At 43.3% G+C, this 21461-nt stretch overlaps 1 protein-coding gene across 1 annotated transcript in view; it reads left to right on the top strand.

The window, feature by feature from the left end:
- The window catches only part of HMCN1 (hemicentin 1), a 656490-nt gene that overhangs the window by 520903 nt on the left and 114126 nt on the right, over nt 1-21461 (top strand). Inside the window, exons 92-93 of the mRNA XM_073592871.1 lie at nt 2357-2527; nt 5734-5904. Coding sequence (XP_073448972.1) covers nt 2357-2527; nt 5734-5904 — 342 coding nt within the window. The remainder of the gene's footprint in view (nt 1-2356; nt 2528-5733; nt 5905-21461) is intronic.

Here is a 21461-nt window from a genome sequence, read left to right as displayed (position 1 = left end):
GAAAGCAACTGCTCAGATTCGCAAAACGGATGTTTTGTTTGTGCTGCCAGAAGGTCCCAGTAGAGGACAAGCAGCATCAAGAGCTACCATTTCTAAATGGTTTCGACAATTGATCATTCAAGCTTACGGTTTGAAGCAGAAGATTACTCCGTTTCAGATCAGGGCACATTCCACAAGGGCTATTGGTGCTTCTTGGGCAGTGCATCACTGGGCCTCTATGGCTCAAATCTGCAAGGCCGCAACCTGGTCTTCCGTTCATACATTCACCAGATTTTATCAGGTGGATGTGAAAAGGCATGAGGATATCGCCTTTGGGTGTAGTGTGCTGCAGGCAGCGGTACTGGGTCCTCAGGTCTGATTGCACCCTACTTGGTTGTGGTTCCCCTCCCCTCAGGTAGCATTGCTCTGGGACATCCCATCAGTAATTACTGAGGCTTTGTGTCCCGTGGTGTTCGAGAAAGAAAATAGGATTTTTTAAAACAGCTTACCTGTAAAATCCTTTTCTTTCGATGGACATCACGGGACACAGAGGTCCCGCCCCTCTTCCAATACACTATATTGCTTGGCTACAAAACTGAGGTATCCCTGCAAGGGGAGGGATTATATAGGGGGTTGAACTTCCTGATTAGGGTGTGACCAGTGTCCAATCACCTAGTGATACCTATATAACCCATCAGTAATTACTGAGGCTCTGTGTCCCGTGATGTCCATCGAAAGAAAAGGATTTTACAGGTAAGCTGTTTTAAAAAATCCTATTTTTTATTTTCTGTGCATGTCCCCATCAGATCTACAGTGAGCACTTGGAAGTGCACAGTGACTTTGCCTTTAGTAAATAACCCCCGGTGTTCTTGATTCTCCTGGCCCTTTGTTCCTTGATGAACGATTAAGAAAACAGGATTTTTATAAACATAGTAAAATCTATTTTTTGGGTTTCATTAAGGGACACAGGATTAAAAACGATCAATACATCATTGATCTTTGATTGTTTTTACTCTTAATTTTCTTCATATTTTTGCACTAATTTTATTAATAATACATCGTTGTTGTATTTACAATAGTATGAATAGCACCTAAAAGTGACAACAGACCTATTTAGTAAAAATATATTCAGAATAGCTATTTTTATTATGCAATGGATACATAAATACTTATATTAAAGAATGATTTGACTTACCGGTATGTTTAAAAGTAATAGCATGAACAAGGGACACCAACCAATGAGCTTCTAATGCTATTTAGCAATCAAGGAAATGTTACTCTTTCAAGACTAATCTGCATGTCCTATAATACACTGCAACTAGTCTTTATGCAGCTCCAAATCGGTATCCAGGTAGAGATCATCTTGAATTCTGTGCTGTGCAACTTCTATCAGTTTTTTTAATTCTACCATGTGTCACATTAAAATTTTCAAAGCAGGGGTAAGGCTTGAAAAACGTTTTAGTACTGACACTTTGATATACTATATACTATAAATACTATATATATCAGGCTTTCTGTAAGTAGTTTCATATTTACTAGTGTGTGTCTTTAACATTTTTTATGGTTTGTTTTTTGTTTATACACATACATGCTACTGTATGTCTTCTTGCTTTTTACACCCGTTTGTTAAACAGGTAGCAGTTTGTCTCATTTATGGAGTGTTTTCATATGTGGACCAATATATGAAGATATCGGTTTAGTGAAGTTTTGTAAGAGTTCAGAAGTGGGAATTCTCAAGTGTCTGATGCGTCCGTGTGTCCAGATGACCTTGGTTCTTATATTTTCACTACTTGGCTCCTTGCAGCTGGAATAATAAAAAAGGAAACCACAGTTTTTCCATGTCAAACTCTATGTGTATCACCACTCTGTCTCAACACAGCTGTTTCTACAAGCTAAATAATTCATACAAGCAAATGGTTGTTTATTTCTAGCCACTATTACATACAATTAGATTTTTATTGATTTTCAAGAGGTTGCCATAATCTTTATGCCATAATATATACAGACTATAAACATTTGGCAATGTGGTGTACATTTCAGAAAGGCTCATGAACATAATAAGCATACATATTTTTCAAAAAGGTTTATTATTATTCCAAGACAATTTATGGATTGTAAGTATGCAGGAAATAGTGTAGGGTTGGCATCATACAAGATAGCTCCTTTTATAGAGAATAAGCAGATAGTAGATTTGCCACAAGGGGACTTGAAGCCAACAGCCAGAAATAGAAACATATGAGAGCATTGGGAAAGGAAAGGAAATCAGGAAGTTTATGGGGAAAGTGGAATAGGTGGTGGTAAGGGAAGGAGAAAATATACAGAACATTTTAAATAGTACATTGCACATCAGTGTTTAACAAAAAGTTTTATTTTGTAGTTCATGGAAACTGGGGACCATGGAGCGCATGGGGAACATGTAGTCGTACATGCAATGGAGGCCAGAGGAGGAGGCATCGCACCTGTGACAGCCCTACTCCTTTGCATAATGGAAGAGGATGTGCTGGCAAGGATACAGAAATACACAAGTGTAACACTGAAATATGTCCCGGTTAGTTAAGCTTATGCATCTTTGAGCAGTACATATTGCACAAATTTTATTGTATTATTAATACAGTGAACAGTTTATTTTTTTTAGTAAGTCAACCATATTGCATATATTTTCTTTTCTTCAACAGTAAGGCTACTTTCACACTGGGGAGCGTTAGCGGTAGAGCGCTGCTAGTTTCAATGGCGCTTTACCACTGTTAAAGCGGCGCTTTTTGGCCGCTAGCAGGTGCTTTTAACCCCCGCTAGCAGCCAAAGAAAGGGTTAAAAGCACCCAAGTCGCAACGCTGCTGAAGCGCTTTGCAGGTGCTTTGGCAGCACTGCCCATTAATTTCAATGGGCAGGGGGTTTTGGGAGCAGTGTATACACCGCTCCAGCACCACCCCAAAGATGCTGCTTGCAGGACTTTTTTTCCCATCCTGCAAGCGCACCGCTCCAGTGTGAAAGCACTCAGGTTTTCACACTAGGGAGGCATGAGAGGAGCTTTTCAGGCGCTTTACAGGCGCTATTTTTAGCGCTAAAATGCCTGAAAGCATCCCAGTGTGAAAGGGGTCTAACATTTATTGATAATTTTTCACCTCCGTTTAAAAAGCAAGGATAAAACAAAAGTTCACAAAATAGATTAGTAATTTTAATAAAATAAAAGTAAAACTCACTTTTATTACATTACTTCTATTTTATAAAAATTACTACAATATCCATGAACCTTCTGCTTTGTGCTTGTCTTTTGAAGATGATTGATGGGGTTTGGCCAGAATGATGCGCAAGCTGCCAGATAATGGTTTGATTTCTCTCCTGTGATAATACCTTTACCTGCTGCTATATAGCTTCAGTCCAATTATGGATTTCACTTAGTATTACAATTTTGATTTTAGTTTTAAAGTTTATTTCACAATGTTTCTTTCCATTATGTTAAGTTTATTTCCATTAAATTACAAGGTTGTAATGTATCAATTTAATAAAAATATTTAGGGCCTTAAAATTGTAGGTCATCAGAGGCAGATCCTCTCAGCCTTAGCTCTTTCTACCATGAAACAGCAGCTGCACTGTTTAAAGAATTACTTTTCAAGCCACAAACCCTCATATATGCATTATATTTGCAACAATATTTAATGATAAAAGGGAGCATTAGTCACCCCCAAAAATAAGATACTTTAGGTTCGGAGCCTCTTATCAGACCAATCATTTCAACAACAATCTTCCTATTATATATTAGATACAGATCTAGAACTGTCACACTGGTGACACTGTATAGTATTCCCCTTTGCTCCTTCCACAGCAGCTACATCAAAGCTTATATAGAGAGGTAAGGGTAGGTTGGAGATGCTGGATCGACACAGAAAGTAATTAGGGACTTCAGAAAAGGAGAGGGCTCTGAGTTGCAGAGAAGGAGGTGACGGTTCTAGGGAGTTGAAAAAATGGTTTCAGAAGCTTAACTTCCATTACACCAACAGTACTTTCATCTGAGTAATCAGAAGGATGAAAACAGGGAGCAGCAGACCAGCTTGCAGCAGCCCATTCTTGCCAACCTATATCCCAAACTTGGTTCTGTATCATCAACAATATTTTTAAATTCTAATCAACTTTTACAGTGCCTTGCAAAAGTATTCACCCCCCTTGGCATTTTTCGTGTTTTGTTGCCTCAAAACAACATCATTTAATTTACAGAACATGCCCACAACTTTGAAGATTTTTTTTTATTGTGAAGCAAACAACAAATAGGACAAAATAACAGAAAAAGTCAATGTGCATAACTATTCACCCCCCTAAAGTCAATACTTTGTAGAGCCAACTTTTGTGGCTATCACAGCTCCAAGTCGCTTTGGATAAGTCTCTATGAGCTTGCCACCTCTTTACCACTGGGATTTTTGCCCATTCCTCCTTGCAAAACTGCTCCAGCTCCTTCAAGTTGGATGGTTTGCGCTTGTAAACAGCAATCTTTAAGTCTGACCACAGATTTTCTATTGGATTGAGGTCTGGGCTTTGACTAAGCCATTCCAACACATTTACATGTTTCCCCTTAACCACTCAAGTGTTACAGGTACAGGTTTTGCTCAAGAATATCCCTGTATTTAGCACCATCTATCTTTCCCTCAACCCTGACCAGTTACCCAGTCCCGACTGTTAAAAAACATCCCCACAGCATGATGCTGCCACCACCATGTTTAACTGTGGGGATGGTGTTCTTTGGTTGATGTGATGTGTTGGGTTTGCGCCAGACATAGCGTTTTCTTTGATGGCCAAAAAGTTCAATTTTAGTCTCACCAGACCAGAGCACCTTGCTCCATACATTTTGGGAGTCTCCCACATGCTTTTTCGCAAATGCAAAACGTGCCATTTTGTTTTTTGCTGAAAGCAATGGCTTTCTTCTGGCCACTCTGCCATAAAGCCCAACTTTATGGAGTGTACGGCTTATTGTCAACTTATGTACAAATACTCCAGTCTCTGCTGTGGAACTCTGCAGCTCCTCCAGGGTTACCTTAGGTCTCTGTGCTGCCTCTCTGATTAATGCCCTCCTTTCCCGGTCCGTGACTTTTGGTGTGTGGCCGTATCTTGGCAGGTTTGCTGTTGTGCCATGTTCTTTCCATTTGGTTATGATAGATTTGATGGTGCTCCTAGGGATCATCAAAGATTTGGATTTTTTTTATAACCTAACTCTGACTTGTACTTCTCAAAAACATCGTCCCTTACTTGTTTGGAGAGTTCCTTGGTCTTCATTGCAGTATTTAGTTAGTGATGCCTCTTGCTTAGGTGTTGTAGCCTCTGGGACCTTTCAAAAAGGTGTGTATATGTAATGACAGATGATGTGACACTTAGATTGCACACAGGTGGACATCATTTGACTAATTATATGACTTCTCAAGGTAATTGGTTGCTCTAGAGCTTTTTATGGGCTTCATAACAAAGGGGGTGAATACATACGCACATGCCAATTATCATTTTTTTATTTCTGAAAAATAGTTTTATGTATATATTTTTCTAATTTTACTTCACCAACTTAGGCTATTGTGTTCTGACCCATCACATATAATTCAGATTAAAAAAAACATTGAACTAACTAATGTAACACAATAGGTAAAAAGCCAAGGGGGTGAATACTTTTGCAAGGCACTGTATGTTAAATGTGATTTGAGTGAACAAATAAAGACAAAATTACAAGATTTAATTGCAATATGCAAACATTTTTTTTCCTTTCTTTATTTTTTGCAGCTGATGGTAACTGGGGTCCATGGGAAGCATGGAATAAATGTTCTGTATCATGTGGAGGTGGCCAACAGATTCGAACGCGTATTTGTAAACATCCCGTCAGGTCTAACAATGGCCGAACATGCCCAGGGGATTCCACGCAACTTTTAAGATGTAATGTTCAAGGCTGCCAGGGTGAGCTCATATCCTCAATTAACATGGTTTTTACCACTATTATATCAGTATCAGTTATAAACAGACTTGTGTCTTTTTTTAAGCTAACTATGTAACTATATACGAGTACATACCTAGTAATATTTTTTCACCCATTGGCTCCTTAGGCTTCATCAATGTAAAGTTATGCCCCGTACACACGGTCGGACATTGATCGGACATTCCGACAACAAAATCCTAGGATTTTTTTCTGACAGATGTTGGCACAAACTTGTCTTGCATACACACGGTCACACAAAGTTGTCGGAAAATCCGAACGTTCTCAACGCGGTGACGTAAAACACATACGTCGGGACTATAAACGGGGCAGTAGCCAATAGCTTTCATCTCTTTATTTATTCTGATCATGCGTGGCACTTTGTGCGTCGGATTTGTGTACACACGATCGGAAATTCCGACAATGGATTTTGTTGTCGGAAAATTTTATAGCCTGCTCTCAAACTTTGTGTGTCGGAAAATCCGATGGAAAATGTGTGATGGAGCCTACACACGGTCGGAATTTCCGACAACAAGTTCCTATCACACATTTTCCCTCGGAAAATCCGACCGTGTGTACGGGGCATAAGATGTTTTTCCTGGGCCAGGGTGCTCAGTAGAGCATGGGGTACATATAATCCAAAAGATAGGACGGCACTCATGGGAATTGATAGGTGAGCACTCGGTGATAATAGGATTTTTTAAAACAGCTTACCTGTAAAATCCTTTTCTTTCGAAGGACATCACGGGACACAGAGCCACAGTAATTACTGATGGGTTATATAGGGTATCACTGGTGATTGGACACTGGCACACCCTATCAGGAAGTTCAACCCCCTATATAATCCCTTCCCTTGCAGAGATACTTCAGTTTTGTAGCCAAGCAATATAGTGTATTAGAAGAGGGGCGGGACCTCTGTGTCCCGTGATGTCCTTCGAAAGAAAAGGATTTTACAGGTAAGCTGTTTTAAAAAATCCTATTTTCTTTCTCGAACATCACGGGACACAGAGCCACAGTAATTACTGATGGGATGTCCCAGAGCAATGCTACCTGAGGGGGGGGAACCATGACCAAGTAGGGTGCAATCAGACCTGAGGACCCTGTACCGCTGCCTGCAGCACACTACGCCCAAAGGCGATATCCTCATGCCTTCTCACATCCACCTGATAGAATCTGGTGAATGTATGAACTGAAGACCAGGTTGCGGGCCTTGCAGATCTGAGCCATAGAGGCCTGGTGATGCACTGCCCAAGAAGCACCAATAGCCCTTGTGGAATGTGCCCTGATCTGAAACGGAGGAATCTTCTGTTTCAAACCGTAAGCTGGAATGATCAATTGTCAAATCCATTTAGAAATGGTAGCTTTTGACGCTGCCTGTCCTCTATTGGGACCCTCTGGCAGCACAAACAAAACATCCATCTTGCGGATCTGAGCAGTTGCCCCGAGATAGGCCTTAACTGCTCTTACTACATCCAACAAATGTAGAGATCTCTCTTCCGGAGAACAGGGATCTGGAAAAAAGGAAGGCAGAACAATGTCTTGGTTTAAATGAAAATCAGAAACCACCTTCGGTAAAAAACTAGGATGAGGGCGCAGTACCACTCTATCCTTGTGTATAATCAAATAAGGCTCCTTACAGGAAAGGGCTGCTAATTCTGAAACTCTTCTAGCCGAAGAGATGGCCACCAGAAAAGTTAACTTCCTTGTCAACAAGACCAAAGGAATCTGACTTATTGGTTCAAAAGGCTGTTTCTGTAACACAGCCAGGACCAAGTTCAAGTCCCAGGGGTTTAGGGGCGCTTTAACCGGAGGATTAGGATGCATCACCCCCTGCATAAAGCTTCGGACCAAAGAATGCAAAGCAAGTGGCCACTGAAATAATACTGATAAAGCAGAGACCTGGCCCTTGATGGTACTCAAGGCCAGCTTCATCTCTAATCCTAATTGTAGAAAATCAAGAAATCTACCTATGACATATTTACTGGGATGCCAACCTCTGGATTCACACCAGGATACATAAGCTTTCCAGACTCTATGATAAATCATCCTGGAAGCTGGCTTCCTTGCATTAACCTCCCTGGCGGTATGATTATTTCAGATTTTAGGTGCTGAAAGCGGTACAATTATTTTGCATGGAAATTTGGCGTTTTATATTGTAGGTCTGTAAATCTTAACAATAACACACTTAAATCTGTCCAAACCAGAGTCTAGTAGATATCCCGGGTATGATAAAGTTTGAAACACAAAAACATAAATTATAATATAATAAATAAAAATAAATAATGAAAAAAAATTTAAAAAAATAGTAATAAAATAAATTTCCCCACAATTCACTATCGCTCAATTCTGCAAGTGTTCTAATTTACTATCGCTGTTTTCTAGCTGGTCTAAAGCCACTTTTGACGTAAAGGGACACTTTTTGGTTGCTATGGACAATCTCCAGTTTCCAGGCAGAAAAAACAGTGTATAACATGTAAAACTGCATGCAGGGCATGGGCCAGAGCACTGGGGACAAAAGGGATGTGAAATCATTTCATACAGTACTGTAATCTGTAAGATTACAGTACTGTATGTGTTATGATTTTGACATTTTTTTGAATTTGCCGCCAGGCTCCGCCCCCGTGCGTCGCGCCGCTCGCAGGGAACGGAGCCTGGCACGGAGAGGCTTCGGAGGAGGACGGAGCCCTCGGACACTGCGGGGGACATCGCAGGATCCCGGGGACAAGGTAAGTAAAGCCGCCCCAGGATCCTGCAATGCGATCCCGAGTGTGGCTCGGGGTTACCGCTAATGGTACTGAATTTTAACCCCGAGCCACACTCGGGAATACTGCCAGGGAGGCTACTCAAGGTAGATATGACAGGACCTGAGAGACCACGACTCTTCAGAACGTGGGTCTCAATAGCCAAACCGTCAAATTTAGTGTTTGTAAGGCAGGATGGAACACTGGACCTTCAGATAACAGGTCTGGGCGTACCGGAAGGGTCCACGGGGAACCCACCGTCATCCTTACTATTTCTGCATACCAAATCCTTCTGGGCCAAGCGGGGGCCACCAGAAGTACTGACTTCCTTTCCTGCCTGATCCTGCGAAGGAGTCGTGGCAGTAGCAGAATAGGCGGGAATGCGTAAATCAGTGAGAACTGATGCCACGGAATCACCAACGCATCAATCCCGCATGCAAGAGGATCTTTTGTCCTTGTTACAAATCTGTCTATCTTTTTGTTGAATCGGGATGCAAAGAGATCTACATCTGAAACCCCCCATCTTTGGCATATGGCCCAAAAGACGTCGGGATGCAGAGACCATTCCCCTGGAAGTAACTGCTGGCGACTTAGATAGTCCGCCTGCCAGTTCTCTATTCCCGGGATGAAAACTGCCGATATGCATGGCACATGCATCTCTGCCCAGACTAAGATCTGGTTCACCTCCTTCTGAGCAGCTCGGCTCCGGGTGCCTCCCTGATGATTGACATAAGCCACTGCTGTGGCATTGTCGGACTGGATCCTGACCAGACAACCCTGTAGCCTGATAGTCCAGGCTTTTAGGGCTAGATATATCGCCCGGATCTCCAGAATGTTGATGGGTAAGGTCCTCTCGGTCTTGGACCATAGCCCCTGGATCGCAGACTGTTCCAGAACTGCTCCCCAACCTGACAGACTGGCATCTGTTGTTACCACCGTCCAGGTAACCGGTAGAAAGGATTTCCCCTTCTGCAGGTTTTCGGGTATGAGCCACCAATTGAGGCTCTGATGCACCGCATGCGACAGGTGCATTGGAAAGTCTAATGCCTGAACCTTCTTGTTCCAGTTCGACAGAATACCGTGTTGCAGAATTCTTGAATGAAACTGAGAATAGGGAACTGCTTTGAATGAAGACACCATCTTCCCTAGTAGCCTCATACAAAGGCGGACAGAGGGACCCTTCTTGGTCCTGACTGCCAGAATCAGCTCCCTTAAAGCAGCGATCTTTGCCTGGGGTAGAAATATTTTCTCCTGGCTTGTATTTATAATCAGACCTAAATTCTCCAGTCTTCTTACTGGTTTTAGGAAAGACTTTTCTAGGTTGAGGATCCAACCCAGGTGTTCTAGATACCTGACTGTGGTCCTCAAGTTTCCCTTCAAAGAGGCTACCGACCGGTCTATCAAGAGCAGGTCGTCTAGGTATGCTATGACAGGTATACCCTGAGCCCTTAATCTGGCCAGAAGAGGAGCCAAGATCTTTGTGAACACTCGAGGTGCAGTGGCTATCCCGAAAGGCAGAGCCACAAACTGGAAATGGCGCCCTCCTACCTCGAAGCGCAGAAACTTCTGATGAGCAGGAAAAATGGGCACATGCAGCTATGCATCTCTAAAGTCTATCGATGCCAGAAAGTCTCCTCCCTGCAGGGTGGGAACTACTGTCTGAATAAGGCCGGACAGGAACGTAACATAAGGCCGCAGGAAGGTTAGCAAACCCCTGGGCCTGCTGTTCAGGTAATACTTTGATGACCTGCTTAACATGGTCTCTTAAGTACTGACATACTCCAATTGCTGCTACTGCAGGCTGGGCCACAGAACCTGCTAAGGAGAAAATGTCCTTTAATAGGGATTCCATTTTTTTATCTACAGGATCCCTGAGCATCTGAGCATTGTCTACAGGACAAGTCAGACTATTATTTACAGAGGAAATGGCAGCATCAATGGCCGGTATTCCCCACATTTTGATAAACTTTTCTTCCATTGGATAAAGTGTTGAAAACTTTCTCAGCGGAAGAAAACGTTTGTCTGGGTGATCCCACTCAGAATAAATGAGCTTTTCAAGTAAATTATGAACAGGAAAAGCCTGTGCTGCTTGGAAAGGTTTCAGTGACCCCAAAGCAGAAGAGGATTCTTTAACAGTTTCAGGTAGGGGAAACTTAAATGTGGAGCGGACAAATCCAGTAAGGATCTGCACTAAGACTTTCTCCTCTTGGGAAGTCGCAGAGGGTCCCTCTCCACCTGATTCCTCTGAAGAGGAATCATCCGTCCCATCCCGATCCTCTGAAGGGGATTCGTTTCCCTTATCCCAGAGCTCCTCTTCCTGAGGATCTTGGGGAACAGAGTGAAGCTGTAGTCACGGCCATTAATCTTTCCTCTAAACCATTAATGGTTGAGGAAAAAACCTCTTGTGTAATGTATACAGGGGCTGAAGTGCCAGAAGCAGGTGTAGCCCCTGACCCCGATGGCTCTCCCTGGCTAGCTGTCCCTAGCCCTTCAGGAGGGGAGGATGCTGCAGACAGGGGGCCCTCAGAACCTGAACGAGATCCCCTAGTGTCTCTGGTTCTTGGGGTTCTTGAACCTCTTCTACCCATAGTGCAAAGCAACAAGGTGTGAGGTATACAAATGAACACTGTCTGCTGAGCAATGTAGTCTGGCTAAAAGCCTTGCTACCCAATGCTCAGTCTGGTGTTACTTCAGTAAATGTCGCCTAGGAGAATGCCTGTGTCCAACCTTACATGCGACTGTCAGCTCTGTGTCTCTCCAAAGGCTGTGTGCACCTGTACAGAGTGCTTTAATAGCCTGCAGCTGGCCTGAGTGGGAGTCTAAGCACCTGTGCTGACGTCCCGCCCCCCCTCTACCGCCCCCCCTCTACCACCCCTCCTCTTGAATTTCGAAAAAACGAGCGCTTCCCGCGCTGGCCGACTCTCCTGAAATACTATGGAGGAAGGCTGGGGGAGGGGGAGGAGGGAGAGAAGCTGGTAGTGAAGACCTGCCTAAAAAATGGCAATGGTCGGTAATGGCGGCCGAGGCAGCGGTGCCTGAGCGGTATAACCACTTTCTAGACCCCTGTGGCCTCCCTCTAGCCTGGGGGAACATTCAAACATGAAAAATCCCCCCATCCATCCTACCATGGAGCCGGCCTGAGACGCTGAAGCTTGCAGCATGAACACTGAGACAGACGTTAGCATGTGAAGGTTTGTGCTCTTGGCAGCCCCCGGTGGTCACAATAGGCATAGCATGCATTTACCTTAAAGGAGAAACCTACTAGAATTAGAAAATTCTGTGGGATCTCCTCTTACCTTATCCAGCCGCAGGGTTCAGTTTACACAGACCCAATCTTCACCTCTCACGGTGGGCTCCGTTTGAAAAAACAGTCAGAGACTGGGGCCCCCTACGAATAGGGGGATCCTGCAGTTCTGGGCCTGTAAAGCACCCAACCAGAAATTAGGAGGTTTAAAGCCATTTTCTGATCTGCGGGGTCCAGCTCTCAAAAAGAGAAGCGTTACAGGTAAAACCTCGGTTCTTCGGACACGAGGCCCGGGTACCATCCAATTTGGCCTAGAAAGGACACTTTGAATGGATCCGGTCTGCCTGGCTTTCCCCAGTATAGGATATAGGATATTCCCTTTGGAGCTCAGCACAAGACATCTTTACACGTCCATCACCTAAGACACTGGCAAAAAAACTGAGGTATCCCTGCAAGGGGAGGGATTATATAGGGGGTTGAACTTCCTGATAGGGTGTGCCAGTGTCCAATCACCAGGGATACCCTATATAACCCATCAGTAATTACTGTGGCTCTGTGTCCCATGATGTTCGAGAAAGAAAAAAGGTTTTATTGATGAGGCACAAGCTCATCTTCTTAGGTGCTTGTGCCTCATCAATAAAACCTTATCACTGAGTACTCACCTATCAATCCCCATGTTGAAATGTAAAAAAAAAAAAAAAAAAAACATAGTGCAGTAGGTGTGAGGTGAGAGAGTGTTGCATGCAAAATATATTTATAATGCTGTATATAATAAATGGTCAATGCTCAAATAATATTCAATACAAGACACTGTGTTTAGTTGCTCAAACGAAACATGACCAAATAACACTTATACATACTTTGCTTGCCATTAGAGAACAGCCAATATTGCTTTCCAGTACCCGATAGCCTAAGAACATTATAGACCTGATTTACTATATGCATCTAAATTAAAGTGTTACTAAGCCCAGGACCCTGCATTCACTATATTTGCCCCCCCCCCCAGTACACAGAACCTGGAAATGCACTAGCTTTAGTAAATGTAAACTGTTAAATGAAAAGAAACAGCAAGCGGTGTTAGCCTGTAATCCTAACCTCAATATTCATATACTAACAATATATTACAGTATCTCACAAAAGTGAGTACACCCTCACATTTTTGTAACTATTTTATTATATTTTTTCATGTGACAACACTGAAGTATTGACACTTTGCTACAATGTAAAGAAGTGACTGTACAGCTTGTATAACAGGGTAAATTTGCTGCCCCCTCAAAATAACTCAACACACAGCCATTAATGTCTAAACCGCTGGCAACAAAAGTGAGTACACCCCTAAGTGAAAATGTCCAAGTTGGGCCCAAAGTGTCAATATTTTGTGTGGCCCCCATTATTTTCCAGCACTGCCTTAACCCTCTTGGGCATGGAGTTCACCAGAGCCTCACAGTTTGCCACTGGAGTCCTCTTCCACTCCTACATGATGACATCACAGAGCTGGTGGATTTTAGAGACCTTGCGCTACTCCACATTCGGTTTGAGGATGCCCCACAGATGCTCAATAGGGTTTAGGTCTGGAGACATGCTTGGCCAGTCCATCACCTTTACCCTCAGCTTGTTTAGCAAGGCAGTGGCCATCTTGGAGGTATGTTTAGGGTCGTTATCATGTTGGAAAACTGCCCTGTGGCCCAGTCTCCGAAGGAAGGAGATCATGCTCTGCTTCAGTATGTAACAGTACATGTTAGCATTCATGGTTCCCTCAATGAATTGTAGAAATAGAAAAGTCCTGGATAGCCGCACTCCATCAAAAAAGCATCTTTATTGGGTATATAAAATCCAAAAACGCAGACAGGTAGCAGAAGTAGACACAAAGGGGATCAAATAGCTAACGCGTTTCACATCTAAAATGCTTACTCATAGCTATGAGCTATTGAGCTATGAGTAAGCATTGGATGTGAAATGCGTTAGCGATTTAATCCCCTTTGTGTCTACTTCTGCTACCTGTCTGCGTTTTTGGATTTTATATACCCAATAAAGATGCTTTTTTGATGGAGTGCGGCTATCCAGGACTTTTCTATTTCCATTATCTTGTGCACAGCCAGCACCCAACTCTGTTTAGTAGGACGGCAGTACCCGGAAAATACGGAGTCTTATAGAGCAGCATTCCTCATTAGTTTCTCAATGAATTGTAGCTACCCCAGTTCCGGCAGCACTCATGCAGCCCCAGATTATGACACTTCCACCACCATGCTTGACTGTAGGCAAGACACACTTGTCTCTGTATTCCTCACCTGCCGCCACACACACTTGACACCATCTGAATAAGATTATCTTGGTCTCATCAGACCACAGGACATGGTTCCAGTAATCCATGTCCTTAGTCTGCTTGTCTTCAGCAAACTTTTTGCAGGCTTTCTTGTGCATCATCTTTAGAAGAGGCTTCCTTCTGGGACAACAGCCATGCAGACCAATTTGATGCAGTGTGCGGCATATGGTCTGAGCACTGACAGGCTAACCCCTTCAATCTCTGCAGCAATCCTGGCAGCACTCATACGTCTATTTCCCATAGACAGCCTCTGGATATTATGCTGAGCATGTGCACTCAACTTCTTTGGTCGACTATGGCGAGGCCTGTTCTGAGTGGAACCTGTCCTGTTAAACCGCTGTATGGTCTTGGCCACCATGCTGCAGCTCAGTTTTAGGGTCTTGGCAATCTTCTTATAGCCTAGGTCATCTTTATGTAGAGCAACAATTCTTTTTTCAGATCCTCAGAGAGTTCTTTGCCATGAGGTGCCATGTTGAACTTCCAATGACCAGTATGATAGAATGAGAGCCATAACACCAAATTTAACACACCTTCTACCCATTCACACATGAGACATTGTAACACTAACAAGTCACATGACACCGGGGAGGGAAAATGGCTAATTGGGCCCAATTTGGACATTTTCACTTAGGCGTGTACTCACTTTTGTTGCCAGCGGTTTGTGTGTTGAGTTATTTTGAGTGGACAGCAAATTTACACTGTTATACAAGCTGTACACTCACTACTTTACATTGTAGCAAAGTGTCATTTCTTCAGTGTTGTCACATGAAAATATATAATAAAATATTTACAAAAATGTGAGGGGTGTACTCACTTTTGTGAGATACTGTATATAAAAATTGTATTAAAAAAATGATATACACTTCTCCATGTGCAATCACACCTTAACATAACCAAATTGTTAAAAAATTACAAGTGCATATATAGCAATCAAAAAAGCTATTGAAAAAATGATCACTATGAAAATAATATGTGTGTATCAAATGCTGTAACCCATAAATTCATAGCTCCAGGTGCATGAGCATAAAGTGCAAATGCTATCAACATATACAGTGCAAGAATCACACAAAAAAAGGAAACTACTAAAAATGGTGCAAAGTCCAGTGTTATATGAGTTATATGAGGAAAAAAAGTGCAAGTGCAATATGCAGTTGATCCCCCTTTTAATGCATGCAATATTGGCATGCATTAAAAGGGGGATCAACTGCAGAGATAAAACGATAATTCTCCCGCTCTACAAGACTCTGGTCCGCCCGCACCTGGAGTATGCTGTCCAGTTCTGGGCACCAGTCCTCAGGAGGGACGTACTGGAAATGGAGCGAGTACAAAGAAGGGCAACAAAGCTAATAAAGGGTCTGGAGGATCTTAGTTATGAGGAAAGGTTGCGAGCACTGAACTTATTCTCTCTGGAGAAGAGACGCTTGAGAGGGGATATGATTTCAATTTACAAATACTGTACTGGTGACCCCACAATAGGGATAAAACTTTTTCGCAGAAGAGAGTTTAATAAGACTCGTGGCCACTCATTACAATTAGAAGAAAAGAGGTTTAACCTTAAACTACGTAGAGGGTTCTTTACTGTAAGAGCGGCAAGGATGTGGAATTCCCTTCCACAGGCGGTGGTCTCAGCGGGGAGCATTGATAGCTTCAAGAAACTATTAGATAATCACCTGAATGACCGCAATATACAGGGATATGTAATGTAATACTGACACATAATCACACACATAGGTTGGACTTGATGGACTTGTGTCTTTTTTCAACCTCACCTACTATGTAACTATGTAACTATATTAGTCCATTCAAAATACTCAACCAGTGATCCAGGGAAAAAGTTTTTTTTTCAAAGAATCCAATGCAAGGGGATATGGAAGAAATATTCTTAGACTGTGTTTAAAACACCAAAAGTGACTCCCAATGTGGTCCGTCACCATCCACACTATAGTGAGTTTTAAACCAGCTACTGCGCTTTTTAAATAAATCTCCAAAGGGTTAAATCTCCAAGGTATTGGTTCCCACTTCTTATCTCTTGCAATCATAGACTCTCATGTAGATCACGGCCACACATAAAGTGAAACAAAAGGAGGAAGGCTTCCATGGCATAATAAAGTTTTTAAAAAGCTTTATTAAAAGAATATAAAAACCACTCACATGATACAAGTGTCTCCCACTAAGGTATAAAAGTTCTCCTGTAATTGTCGATTGTCTCTGGCTGCATACACAAGCTGCAAGTATGATCAAACCAAGTGAGGTGACGTCAGCATCCTAGCCCAGCCCTACGCGTTTAATCATTTGACGTCCTCAGGGAGCAGGGGGACATAGAATGATGAAACATGTAGGGTGGGGCTAAGATGCTGACATCACCACACTTAGTTTGATTGTAATCGCGGCTTGTGCTTGCAGCCGGAGCAGTTCGACTCAGAGTGACAATCTACTCAGAGCAGTGAGCCGTGACTGTTAGTCACCAGCTCTCTACTTTGCCCCTCCAGTGTTCACTGGAGCGCTGGGCTGTGGAAGAGGTGAGAATGGCTAGCTTAGTCTCCCAAAGACTCACAGAGAGGCTGAGCTAGGTGTCTTCTGCGTGGATCCTGACCATATATTGGCTGAAAATGGGCCACATAACTACAGAACGAACTGCACTCCTGTGATCCCCAGGAGCAGTATAGCCAAAATAGCGTTGGCTATACTTCTTCTTTAAAATGTGCTGCTAATCAATTTAAAATTAACAGGCTGCCTTAAAACAGTGCACTTTAATGCAAGATAGCGTATCCTAATGTGCATTTTAAAGAAAATTAAAGAAGTCCCAGACCCTTTTTAAAAAACACTCCACATGAAGCCGCATGGTGCTGTTACACCATGCAGTTTTGTGCGTGTGAAAAAGCGGACGTGTTGCTAATGTAGGGGGTGTCATTAGGAACTAATGGCACCTCTGTGCATCTGCTAAAGAGACGAACGTTTTGCTTGTGGGTTGGGAACATGTATGGTCATCAACATATACATGTTGGGTGAAATTCACAAAGAGTGGTGTGAGCACAATGCTTGCATCTGTCTTCCAAACATAAAAATGGAGCAGATGCTGTTTCTAACAAGTGGGCTCACATCCCCTACTACAAGGTCACACCTGGGAGGAATCTGTGGCAGTTTTCCATTGGAAAAACTGTTGCATTCCCTCTGTTAATTAAGAGCAGGCCTTTGCTAGTTTCTGTTACACTCTGAAATAAAAACTGGTGCAGGTGGCCCAGATAGACCTGAAACAGATCTATCTGTTCTCTCTGTGCACGTCGCTTCTGACAGTTTATTGTGCCATTATAATGGAGCAGGGAGCTTATTTATTAACCAAGATATGTCTCAGTTTTAACAGTACAGAGCCAAGTATTAAGACAGTGGCATTAACATATGCAAATATCTTATAAAAATTACTAGTGTAAAACATTACAGAGTGCATGTAGATATAAGTATTTAAAAAATTCACAAAGCAATTCACCCAGTGAATTCACTCATTCTGTGTGAATGGGGCAAAAAAAAAGTAATGTTATTGGGCTATCTCCTCTGCTGGGTAAATGTTTTTCATTGATTTAAAATGGAAAATACTGCATTTGGTCTCTAGATGGTGTAACGTATCACAGGAATTCCCAATGACACAATGAGCACCCTCTAGTGGTCAAATGCATTTTTTTTATTAGAACAAGCAAAAATATTCACCCAATAGCCCCCCAGACCACCTTTCTGTCCACCCCATTTATCCCAGGAAATATGGAACCCAGTATAATTTTGTGTTTTTATGGATTTTTTTGTTAATTAAAAAAATTCAATAAAAAGTTCCAATTATATATGCAAAGCACTTTCCAAAGTGCTGTTAAGCAGCCACTGAGTGTTTTTAGACTGATTGTTATTTCATTTTGTGCTGATATGTGTTTAGAGTGAAACTAAACTGTATCTGAGCACCACAAACTAAAAACGCAATTTAATTTATTTTCACTATTCAAAGCAAACTCAACCATCCTTCCATGTCTCCATGCTTTTTTTTTTGTTAATAAATCACTTCACAAAACACCCCCCTAGCAGTTCTAGCTGTGGCCATCCAGAGTACAGTGGAACCTTGGATTACGAGTATAATTCGTTCCAGAAAAATGCTTGCTTGTAATCCAAAGCACTTGTAGATCAAAGCGAGTTTCCCCATAGAAGTCAATGGAAACTCAGATAATTGGTTCCACAGGGACTTCTATGGTATGCAGTACCACATGTGGCCAGAGGTGGGGGGCGCCGGAGATACTCGGAAACCATTTGGAGCCACTCGAATGCACTAGGAAACACTCAGAGATGCTTGGAAACACTCGGGAACCGAGTGTTTCCAAGTGTTTCTGAGTGACTCCGAGTGCATCCGTGCGGCTCCGAATGTCACCGCACCTCTGGCCAAATGCGGTACTGCATGACGCAGAGGCTTGAATCCTGCTCATTTTGCGAGACAACTCTCGCAAACCGAGTCAGGATTTAAAAAAAATAATAGCTGGTATTGCGAAACACTCGTTAACAGCGTTGCTCGCAATCTGAGGTATTACTGTAAAGGCAAATGATTCATATAACATTTACTTCCTGAAATCCATCTGCCCTTAGTTTAGGCTTGCAAGCAGAAGGGTGTGCTTAGATGAGAAAGTCCCCCCTCCCCTTCTCCAGATATACGAAAAAATTAAAAAAATCATATACCTCCTTATTTATTTACAAAGACCAGTAACATACAGATTAAAATTGTTAATGCTGATTGAGAGAGTTTTGTTCTACTTTAAACATGTATTTTTTAAAATTTTCATCATGCACTGTTCCACATCAAACAGCTGGGACCCCTATAAACTTAGCAGAGAATAGAAAGCCATGAAATCTGAACAGTATTACTGCATATGCCAGGACAGATATCAAAGCAACATCAGACACTTCGGGGTCTACGTATAAAATGTTTGTTGGGCATATGTGGGCGAAAATTGCTATACTTTCTCTGTTATGTGTGATTCCTATATTACCAGAGCCATCTAGTGGTCCCAAGACATTTTTTTTTCCCTTATTGAGTTAATCCTGGAAAAAAATGCATTATGGCGAATTTAAGATGTAGAGCAATTTTCACAGTGGTTGTGCAAATATTTGTCACATCTGCACAATGACTGTTATGTACATAGACTCCTCAATATCAGTGTTGCCAACCCTCTGAAGTGAAATAACTGACAGAACTGTAAACATTTATAAACAACATCAATTTTTTTACTGGCAAAAATTATGAAATTTACTGGCATAGCTACATTTATTTACTTAATTTGTTTACTGTGGATAAACTACAATGTCCAAATGTTATTGATCTGAGTGTTGTGGTGTATTGCATTATATTGCATGGACTGCTTTATGAAACACGCTGGTTAACACTGTCCTTAGCCTGAAAAATACAAATAAAAACCTCAATGTATGTTATGCAGCCACTCCTGTACCATAGTCTAAGCCGCCCCTTCTTTCTTCACCAATCGGAGGCATTGCACATAGAAAGGCAACATGTGACACTGTAATACGGTCACATTTCCCATGCAGCCACCAAAGATAGTGTCCTTCTTCCCCATACAGCCACCAAAACACTACAGACCCCTTCCGGAGTTATTCCCATGCAACCACCTAAGACCTGCCTTTTAAATACCCAGCAACTTACAGTTTTTTGGAAGACAAGGGACCCCAGGAACCTCCATCCTTGCTTTAGCCAAGCTATACACTTTTCACTACACAAGTTCATACAAGAGGGTACAGTGACAGGGAGGTGAGGCATGGCATAAAAGAAGCTGCCTGAGGCATGTAGATCTCCTGTTTTGTGAATGTCATCCACAAAGATCTGAAGCTGGCTGACACTGCATGAGTTCTGGCACTGTAAATATAGAAGCTGACAAAGTGAGTCTTCCACTACATGTTTCCTCTGCAGTTCTTTCTGATGAACTAAGGTAATGACAAGTTTGGCATGAGTGCAGGATCAGCGCCAATGCATTCCAATATACTGTATACATACTTACCAACTGTCCCGAATTTCCCGGGACATTTCCGGGATTTAGACTATTTTCACGATATTATTGTTTCCTGGGAAATGTCCCGAGAAATCTGTTCTTTTTTAAGATTTTCCCAATGCCGCTGCCTGCCGCTGCTAGAGGTCCGTGGCCGGCGGAGACGTTGTCTCCACCGGTTGCCATTTTTAAGAAGACCAGGAACACAGCTGGGCGGCTAGACGGAGCTCCTGTGTCGCCGTCCACCCTCCGCCCCGCTCTGCCATGCCCCGCCACCTGCTTCACTCTAACCACCCCGCCCCACTCTGCCCCACTGCCGTTGTTATAGAAAGGGGCGGGGGTTCTAATAGGACACCTGATGTAAGGGGGGCTTCGCTGGGGACACCTGATGTAAGGTGGGGGTTTTGCTGGGGACACCTGATGTAAGGGGGGGCTCCGCTGGTGACACCTGATGTAAGGGGGCACCGCTGGGGACATCTGATGTAAGGGGGGCTCCGCTAGGGACATATGATGTAAGGGGGGCTCCGCTGGTGACACCTGATGTAAAGGGGCTCCGCTGGGGACATCTGATGTAAGGGGGGGCTAGGCTGGGGACATCTGATGTAAGGGGGCCTCCGCTGGGGACACCTGATGTAAGGGGGGCTCCGCTGGGAATATCTGATGTAAGGGGGGCACCGCTGGGGACATCTGATGTAAGAATGGGCTCCGCTGGGGACACCTGATGTAAGGGGGGGCTCCGCTGGGGACATCTGATGTAAGGGGGGGCTCCTCTGGTGACATCTGATGTAAGGGGGCTCTGCTGGTGACACCTGATGTAAGGGGGGCTCCGCTGGGGACACCTGATGTAAGGGGGGCTGCACTGGGGACATCTGATGTAAGGGGGGGCACTGCTGGGGACACCTGATGTAAGGGGGCACCGCTGGGTATACTTGATGTAAGGGGGGCTCCGCTGGGGACATCTGATGTAAGGGGGCTCCGCTGGGGACCCTGATGTAAGGGGGGCACCGCTGGGGACATCTGATGTAATGGGGGGCTCTGCTGGGGACATCTGATGTAAGGGGGGGCTCCGCTGGGGACACCTGATTTAAGGGGGCTCCGCTGGTGACACCTGATGTAAGGGGGTTCCGCTGGTGACACCTGATGTAGGGGGGCTTCGCTGGGGACACCTGATGTAAGGGGGGTGCCGCTGGGGACATCTGATGTAAGGGGG

The sequence above is a fragment of the Aquarana catesbeiana genome, linkage group LG07 (assembly GCF_042186555.1).
Source record: "Aquarana catesbeiana isolate 2022-GZ linkage group LG07, ASM4218655v1, whole genome shotgun sequence".
NCBI lineage: Eukaryota > Metazoa > Chordata > Amphibia > Anura > Ranidae > Aquarana > Aquarana catesbeiana.
This window is presented reverse-complemented; position numbering and strand designations above follow the sequence as displayed.